Genomic DNA, 9,580 nt, shown 5'->3' on the forward strand with positions numbered 1-9,580 from the left:
GGTCTTATTTTTTGGATGTTTCAAGAAAGTCATGCAGTCATTCTATTTTGATCAGTCCAAGCCTGATGGTAGTCCTTTGGCAGTTCAAAGTAATAAGGGAAAGTTTCATTGGGAAGCATTCAAGTGGATCATAAGACACTTAAAGGATACATTTGATGTTTGTCTGGTGTGTGGTGCTAACATACGACATACTGACTTGGTTGGATATGTAGACTCGAACCATGGAGGTGATCTGCTGAAAAGATGATCAATGGTGTATTGTCTTGTTTTGAAGGTGGAGAAACCTATCATGTTATGATACAGATTTTGCATTTAAAATATTGATATCAAGGAGAATCCAATAAAAATGTTGACAAGGTCGTTGCATATAGAGAAGTTCAAGATTTGCTTGGACTTAGTAGATGTTCGCAGGAGTTAAGTCCCTACGGGGCAAGATGGGAGGATGGGAAAAAATTGGTTTATAGAGTTATTCAAAGTATTCTAAATTCAAGGTGGAGATTTTTAAATGTGACTTGAGCATTTAGCAATTATGGCGGAGTATTCTGATAGAGCATTGTGATGAATCATTATGGCAGAGCATCATGACAGAGTATTGTGATTGAGAATTGTGGCAGAACATTTTGAAAGAGCATTGTGGCAAAGAATTCTGACAGAGCAGTATGGCAAAGGTTTCCGATACAACTTTCTAACGGAGCTTTCTCACAGAGTGTCCGACAAAGCTTTCTGGCGGAGCCTTTCTGACAAATTATTTGAACGAGTTGATGTTCCTGAAAGTGTTGATGTTCTTAAAAGAGCTACAATTTCACTGAAAGCATTGGGATGTCCCTGAAAGTGTTGGGGTGTCCCTGAAAGTGTAGCTTAGGTCTAAATGTGCTCTCTTTGGTGCAAAGGCGCTCTCCAAAATTCAAAGGTTGAAGATTTTAGAAGCAGGTACATTGTGATTTGTGATTTGTTGACACCTTTATGGACATATGAATTGATGGGCTTGGCCTATTAGGGTTTTAGTTCTGATACCTTGTCTATAAATAGGAATGTTTGCTAGTCATTTATTTGTATCTTGATTCCTTAGTGAGTAGGTCGAATCTCTACTGAATTGTACTTGTAAACTATGTGTTGAGAACTCTTGAATAAGAATAATCCCTCCTGTTCGTGGACGTAGGTCATCTTGATCGAACCACATAAATACTTTGTCTTCGTATGTGTGTGTGGTTTTGTGAGTTATCCGCTTTATTTCCTAACAACATATTATACTTTTTAGCCAATATAGCAACGTACTTATAATAAAAACATACTTTGAGTTTTATAACCATTATATCAATTAATTTAATCCATAATAACAACATATTATAATTTTTATCCATTATAGCAATGTACTTTATTATAAGAACATGTTATCAATTTAATCCATAAAAAACATACCTTCTCCTTTATATGGACGACATTATCTTGACCGCTTCTTCCAAGATTGATTGTAATGAGACCTTCATCGGTTGTCAAACTGGTGACCATCCATACCATATTGAGTCTTTCCATCTCACATCATTGTCCATTTCATCAACTTGATGTAAAAAGACACGTTTTTACACGGTTAACTAAATGGAACTGTTTATATGCATCAACCTCCGGGTTTCCATGACCCGCAACACCCATACTATGTTTTCCCTCTTCAGAAGTCTCTCTATGGCTCACGCAATCCCAAAGAGTATGGTTCCATTGGTTTGCCTCTTTTATCAGTACCAATTGATTTATTCATAGCAATCTGATTAGTTTTTGTTTATTTCTAGAAGGGATCTGATATGGATTACTTGCATTATGTTGACGACATTAATTTAACAACTTCCTTAGAGAGTTGCTTCATTACATTTTTTATTTCTTGGGCAGAGAATCTGTCATGACAGATCCTTGAGAATCATCATACTTTTTGGGTAGCTCTATCACCAAAAACTGAAAGGTCTTGTATGCTCAATAATCATATTAAAGTGATATTGCTAATTAACATATGATACTAATGGGTCACACTAACAACAAGTTGATATAACTGATTATTTATTAGAAATTGATTTTAATAAATATTCAATAAAACTCTTATAATTAAATTGGAAATTATTTATTTCATGGAATTAATAATTTTCATTAGCAAGTAATATTACATAATTCATATGGTATGAATTAATAAGTTATGTACAACTTTATGGACTAGTTGAAACCCTTTTGTCTTTTACTCAAAAGACAAAGTTTACATTTTATAAAACTTGAGTTTATAAAATTTAAACAAATTCTTCTCATTTGTATATAATTTTCGAAAATTAGAGAAGAAGAAAAGAGTTATGGGCTTTTGATTATTTAAATGAGAGAATGGCTCTTTGAATATTTAAATAAGAGTATGGTCTTTTGATTATTTAAATGAGAGAATGGTTCTTTGATTATTTAAATAAAGGCATGGTCTTGTGATTATTTTATTCATAAAGTAGGGAATTGTTTCTACTATAAATACAAGACTTGATGCTTTCATTTGGCTTGCTCATTCACACTACCAACACCGTAACCTCCTTAGAGGAGGTTACTCTCTCTCTCTCTTTTCTTCATCTTTTCTTGAAGTTACTTGCATCTTCATGCCCTGTTTAAGTTCATATCGGTTATGAACTTAAAGCTTAAGGGATTAAGAGTTTATGGACTAGTATCTACATCAAGTTGAGTCATTGTTAGTGTCTCAAAGGTTCCACATTCTTCATCAACTTCCAAGCCTCCCAAGAGGACCCAAAGAACTACAAAGGTTGTTATTTCTCCATCCTTTCTACGGTTGGTGTTTTATCTTTCTATAACTTGCAAGAAGATCCTTGGTGGGTATAAAATGTTATGTTATGTTCAAAATTTTAAGTCTTCCGTTGCCATATTTTTCTAGTTTATGAAACTATTTTGAACTAAAATCCAACATAAACTCCCATGGAATGTTCCTCTCTTAGAAGTACGCCCATGAGATACTCAAAATGTCAAATATGACTATTTGCAACCATTTTTCATACTCCTGATGACATGCAATCAAAGCTTCATGAAATAGGAACGCTAGTTGCAAACCCAACCTTGTATCGTAATATGGTTGATAGCGTGCAATACTTGGCTTTTACCCGATCGGGTCTCTCTTTTTATTGTTCAACAAATATACCTCTATGTGTATTATCCTCAAGAACCTCAACTATATACACTTAAATGCATCTTATGATATGTTTGTGGGACTTGATTGAGGAGATATCCCTCATCACGTCTCTCTACTAGCAGCTACTGTGGTTATTGATGATAATATCATATCCTAGTCCTCTAAGCATCAACCTATTGTCTCCATATCCGGTGTCGAGGTTGGCTGAGTATAGAATAGTCATGAGTGTAGTTGTTGAAACTTGTTAGCTTCACAATCTTATGTGTGAACTACGCAATTCTCTTGCCAAATCCACCATTGTTCACTACGATATTTCAAACTCCATGTATACATCCAACAACCTGGTTCTACATCAACGAACCAAATATATTAAGATTAACATCCACTTCGTTTTTGTAAAGGTTGCAACCAGACAAATTTGTGTCCTTCACATATCTTCTAGCCATCAGAATGTCCACATCTTCACAAATGACCTTTCCACGTCTTTATTCATGAATTTCATATCCAAGACCTCCCGCTCAAATTGTAGTGACATATTAGTGTATATTACTTAGCCTATTTATACAACTTTGTATAGTCTAGTTAGTCACGACCATGTCTCATTGTAACATGAGAAAATACCTAGCCTAATGGAAATGGTTATTTTTCACGAAAATTGTGATATTTTTTTTAACAAAATTATTGCAAATTATAGTCAAATATTTGTATCCGCATTCAAAATAGATTAATGGCGTTAAATCGTTCCCAAGATTATTTTATTTATTAGTAGTGATCGTTTGCTAAAGTTTACCTTCTTTTCATGACTTTATCATCTTTGTAGAGCAAGATACTTGTAAAATAATTTTCGGAATAATTTTTTTCTAGCACCTTATTAGTTGTTTTGAATTATTTTTTTCTAGCACCTCGTTTCACATATCTTATTCTTATTATTTAACTTTAATTATCCTACTTTATATCTTTTTTTTGTGTGATATATGCTTTATACTAAAAGGTTTTTACTTTTTTAAATAATTAAATTATAGAGATGACAAACCTTGAATACACAATTTTATTTACTTACAATTTGTAACAACTTCCCCACTATCGGTGCTTCATGTAAACTTTTAAAGATTTTTCCAATCAGTTTGCAAATTTCTTTCAAATCTCTATTTTTTACTTTTTTAAATTTTGCTTGGTTTGTTGATACGGATATGTGTAACAGGAATTTTGAGCAGGTAATCATGAATTAAAAACGGTTGACCTTTTAACCAAATGTTATATGTAACACTTGAAAAATAGAAACGACCAAAATGAAAGAGCGTTTAGAAACAAGGGTTAAAAACATAATTTCACACTCATTATTAGCCTAGCTTTTAAAAATACCAACTAAACATTCCAAAAACACCATACATTTAGCTATATAAAACATGAAAAAAAAAACATCTACTTATCATTTATGTGATAAAAAAAGAGATTACAAAATACAACCTTGAATCGAATCAATTCTAGTATGTCAAAAATGGTTAAAAGAATCAAGAATGATGTATGAATCCATACATTTGCTTTTTTATGTGAAGTGATCTAATTCTTACTCTTCATGTAAACCAAAGAAAGAGAGAGAGAGCCTTGTGCCATTTCGGACACTATATAATAGAGTATATGTATACATGCATGCATCCTCAACAAGTAAGAACCACAAAAGTATATCCAACAAACCCCATGGATTGAAACGCGTAGTCGATGCACACTAACTACAAATCTTGAGCACATATCCGCTCTACAAAAAAAACAAGAAAAAGGGTTATTTATATAAAATTAGATTTGCTAATTTTGTTGCATTTAGGGTTAAAGAAAAGGGAAGAAATAATACTCAAATATTCATATGCGAGTATCATGGAAGTTCCCCATGCGGACATGCTAAAAAACCTCGGACCAATCCCTCTATAGAAACCTTTCCAACCGTCATCCGCAATCAATGTTTTGATGACTTGGCGTGCAGAGGGTCGCTTTTCTTGTCCCATTACCTTTTACAAAAAAATAAATTAATAAATTAAATTAAAGGAGCATCAAAGTGTATGGATAAAGTGAATGAATGGGTAATGTATAGAAAAAGTGTTGTATTATACATAAGGTTTGTTGTTTTTCTAGACTGAATAAACCGTCTGAATATGAGATTAAATGACCATTTTACCCTTACATTCCAACAAACAATTTTCACACCACTCGTCAATTTTAACACGTCGGTGGAAAAAAGAAGGGCGAATAGGTAAAGGGTTGATGTCTTAATACACTTCGTCAGGTTTTTTGGCTTAACCCATTAAACCATTCTAACATTTGTCCCCGAGTTTAGGTGATTTTTCAATTTTGGTCCCAAAAAGTTTTCTCTTGCAAATTTGATCCTTATTTGCGGTTTTTGTAACGTTTTTGGTCCCTGTCCTAAGTAAAGTAAAACGAGTCACTTAAAATAAATAAACTTTTGGGACCAAAATTACAAAAATCAGCTATACTAAGGAACCAATGGTAGTCATTTCATCTAGAACACGGACCAAAAACGTTACAAGATCCTCAAATAAGGACCAAAATTGTAATTTGCTATACCTGTAGTCGAGTCTTTATAGTATCAAGTGGAGTTGTGACACAAGATGCTGCGGCCCCCGCAAATATTCCACCCGCACCTTGAACCATAACAATTGTCCCTTGCGTCGGAAGAGATCCATTGCTATCATTTCCATGACCTAATAAACTACATAAAACAAATTATACAACAATAAGAATATATTTTTGTTTAAAAAAAAAAAATAATAATAATAATAATGATAAAGACCTACTTCCATATAAGACGTTGACTAGAGCCATAGCTGGCCCACCAAACAGCACTAGAAGGCGAATAAGTCATGACAGACAGACCGAATCCTCTGTATAGCCCGCGGATTCCATCTTGTTTTAAGATTTTACGGGCAACATCTGCCCCTCCATTGTAGCTCGCATGCCCTGAATACCCTTGAACCATCAATCTTTGACTTATCTGTTCAAGTTTCAATATTTACAACATTAGCCCCTACCCTACCTACTATTTACTCTTTTTACCCTTATTATAGCAACCTACTTACGCTTTCTTCCAATAATATCAATATGTAACCACTTATTATAGCAACTTACTTCAATTTTCTACGTTTAATATCAATATGTAATTACTCATTATAGCAACTTACTATAATTACCAATAGTAGCAACGTACTTACATTTTTTACAAATAATGTTAATATTTAACAAATTATATCAACTAACTTACATTTTCTACCAATAAAATCAATATGATGTAACAACGTATTATAGCAACTTACTTACATTTTCTACAAAATAATACCAGTATCTAACCAATAATAGCAACGCCCTCACAATATCTACAAAATAATATCAATATGTAAACCAAAAATAGCATCCTACTTACATTTTCTACAAATAATATCAATGTGCAAGTGCAACCAATAATACCATGACACGTAAGCAAGTTGCTATTATTGGTTACATATTGATACTATCTGTAGAAAACTGAATGTTTTTATTTGTAAAAAAAACAAAGTAACATTGTCTATATTGGTAAAAAGAGTAAAGTACACATTGCCAAATCTAACAAATTATCTTGCAAATCCAAAAAGTCACCCCATTTTTATAAGATTAAGGGTATTAATATTGAATTTTGATGTTAAAGTTGATTACTAATTTAGTATAATAAAGATATGATGAAAGCAAAGAGCATACCACATCAATAGGAACAAAGACACCCTGAGAGCAAAGGGAAGCTGTCATTCCAGCAAGTCCATTAGCAATAGCAGCTTTTGTAGGATCCGAAAGCTTAAACGGGTCAACCATTTTGAAAGCAGCAACTTTTGTGGTCTCCAATGCTGTCAGAAATATAATTCTTGCCGGAATTGCCCCTGTGATAACTGTGCCAAAACCTCTGTATAAACCTGGGATGCCTTCTGTTTTCAGTAAACCTCGAATAACATCATATGCACTCTTTTCAACAGACTCTTTTGTAGCTACCTGCATTCTTGTTTTTACCACAGATATTGGGTAGAGTGCAACTGTAAGTCCTGTAAATATTCCTGCTCCTACCACGTAAAACTTAGTTTTATCAAGCCTGTATAAAAATTAAATTATTAGAGTTTAGAATAATCACAACAGAATAACAATTAATCACAAAGTGAAATAATGATGACAATGGGAATGTAGCAAATATATAGCTTACCCTATTTTAATCTTGTTCTATCAAGTCTATTAAGTCAAAAAGAAAAAGCACCTAACTTATAGCTATAGCCTTAGGTTACTAAAACCACTTAATCAAAGCTACCACAATTAATGTAGTCATCGCTTTTTTTTTCTTAAAAACATTCGCTTCTTTAATTACTTTGATGCACCTAATAATCTTAACTTTGTAAAACTCATATATGCAAATACCCCCTTAAATCAATTTTTTAAAATAAGAAGTCGATATTTTTTTCAACACAAAATTCATAAGGAGTCTTATATTTACAGAGAGAAAACAAGATTCATAGGCAATGTCAAGATATTACCCAAAATTTGCTACATGTTCATAAAAATAGCATCAAAACCACTCATAAAAGAGATGACAAACTTCAAGAAATGCATGAGGAATGAATATTAAATTGGAGATAATAAGTCAAAAAGGGAATAAAAGATTGCTTACTTGTCCCAATTAATTTCGGTTTGGGCGAAAGATCCTGTTTCCGAACGAGCGGTCTCCATTAACTCGATCAAATCTTTGCTAAATGTAAAATTTCAAGAACCCACGACAGAAATAGAAAACAAAACCCTAACAGAACCCAGAGACGATCATTTTCTTCCAATTACAAACAAGTTTCTCGCTGTTAGGGTTGTTGAAAAATCAAATCTCGTTTGATTACGGTTTTAGAATCTCAGCACAAAAATTGGGGGAAGAACAAAATGATCCAAAAGAATGGGAAATGAGAAATGGGAAATGGGAAAAAGGAAAGGGGGAAGAAGAACCATAAATCAACTGTCGAAAAGTTCCACGATGACAGTTAGGTTTTTCAGTCCAATTGCGTCTGCTAATTTGATTCTTTTTATTCTTTTTCAAAGAAAGGAAAGGGAAAAGGAGGTGGATTTAGATCCACGGTCTCCGGCTCATCACGATTCACGCCTACAAAATAAGCCCAAACATTTGTCCACGCCTTGTCCACCAAGTTATTGTAAATTTATAGGACAAATTATAAACAAATAAATTTAAAAGTAGATATAAATAAATAAATAAAAATACTATACTTCAGCTTTTCACTTGAGAACTTATAATTAAAATATTGATGATCAAAAACATTTGTTGAAACCATTATATATTTGTTAATAGCATGTTACAAATATTAATTTGGACAAATCTAACGTGTTGTTTGTTTTTTTGAAACGAAAATATCTGAAGCAGAAGAGGTTGATCAAACGGCTGCAGTCTGTAATAAAAGTATGTTTGTTTTTAACATCTGCAGGCTGCTGCAATAAATTGAAATTAACCATGCAATAGTTAAAATTAATTCTAAATCAAAATTTTATTTAGTTTAATCATATGAAATCAAGTATAAAGATCATTGTGATGAAATGATTTTTAAAAACGTTTATATAAAATAATTAAACATAATATTTGCTAAATACCAATAAATAAAATTGTTAATTTAACGAGCAACATATTCATTTTGTTAAATTTTCGAAGACGATGGTTACTTTTTCGGGTAGCTTCAATAAATTTGGTAATTTTAGTAATTAACTATATAATTTATTAATATTTGGTTATAAACGATTTAACACAAAAAATATTTATATGAAATTTACCAAATGATTTTGAAATTATGTAAAATATACTCGAATTGTTTATAGTATCCTTCATAATATTATTAAAATACTAAACATATTGTTGAAAAAATTAAAACAAATCTATGTTGAATAATATAACTTAAAGTAAGGTTGGAAGTGGTTTGAAGACGAAAGTTGTGTTGCGCGCATCACATGTGCAACAATTTTTAAATCATTAATCTTTTAAAAAGCAAACAACTATGAAAGACCAAGTGATGCGTGTGTGTGCGGCGCAACCAAAAATGGTCAGAAGTGGTTTTTCTTAAAAAACAAAGGGAAAATAACATATTAGCCCTACTATGTATTGTACATTTGCACATTCAGTCTCTTAAGTTATTTTCGAGCCTTTTGAGAGAACAATGTTGGTTTTCACCTGCTTATTTAGTCCTTCTCACCTACTATTGTCAGTTTCATGTACAAATGGATTTTACTTAATCAAAATAAATAAATTAAATCCATTTCATGTACAGTTTCATGTACAAATGGCTTTTACTTAATTAAAATAAATAAATTAAATCCATCTCACCTTTTTACCTCTTGTCAACGTCTCCCTCCCTTCCCATC

At 32.3% G+C, this 9,580-nt stretch overlaps 1 protein-coding gene across 1 annotated transcript; it reads right to left on the bottom strand.

Annotated features, from left to right (window-relative positions):
• Positions 1 to 4,561: 4,561 nt before the first annotated feature.
• Positions 4,562 to 8,330, bottom strand: LOC145109334 (Mitochondrial substrate carrier family protein). Its single transcript, XM_079046474.1, has 6 exons — positions 7,845 to 8,330; positions 6,896 to 7,277; positions 5,962 to 6,158; positions 5,732 to 5,876; positions 5,004 to 5,157; positions 4,562 to 4,910 (listed from the first exon to the last, which is right to left on the bottom strand). Exons 1-6 carry the CDS (start codon positions 7,901 to 7,903, stop codon positions 4,885 to 4,887), a joined length of 963 nt encoding a protein of 320 aa, XP_078902600.1. The 5' UTR covers positions 7,904 to 8,330; the 3' UTR covers positions 4,562 to 4,884.
• Positions 8,331 to 9,580: the final 1,250 nt, after the last annotated feature.

The sequence above is a fragment of the Lactuca virosa genome, chromosome 4 (genome assembly GCF_052849685.1).
Source record: "Lactuca virosa cultivar CGN04683 chromosome 4, Lactuca_virosa_CGN04683_v6, whole genome shotgun sequence".
Lineage (NCBI taxonomy): Eukaryota > Viridiplantae > Streptophyta > Magnoliopsida > Asterales > Asteraceae > Lactuca > Lactuca virosa.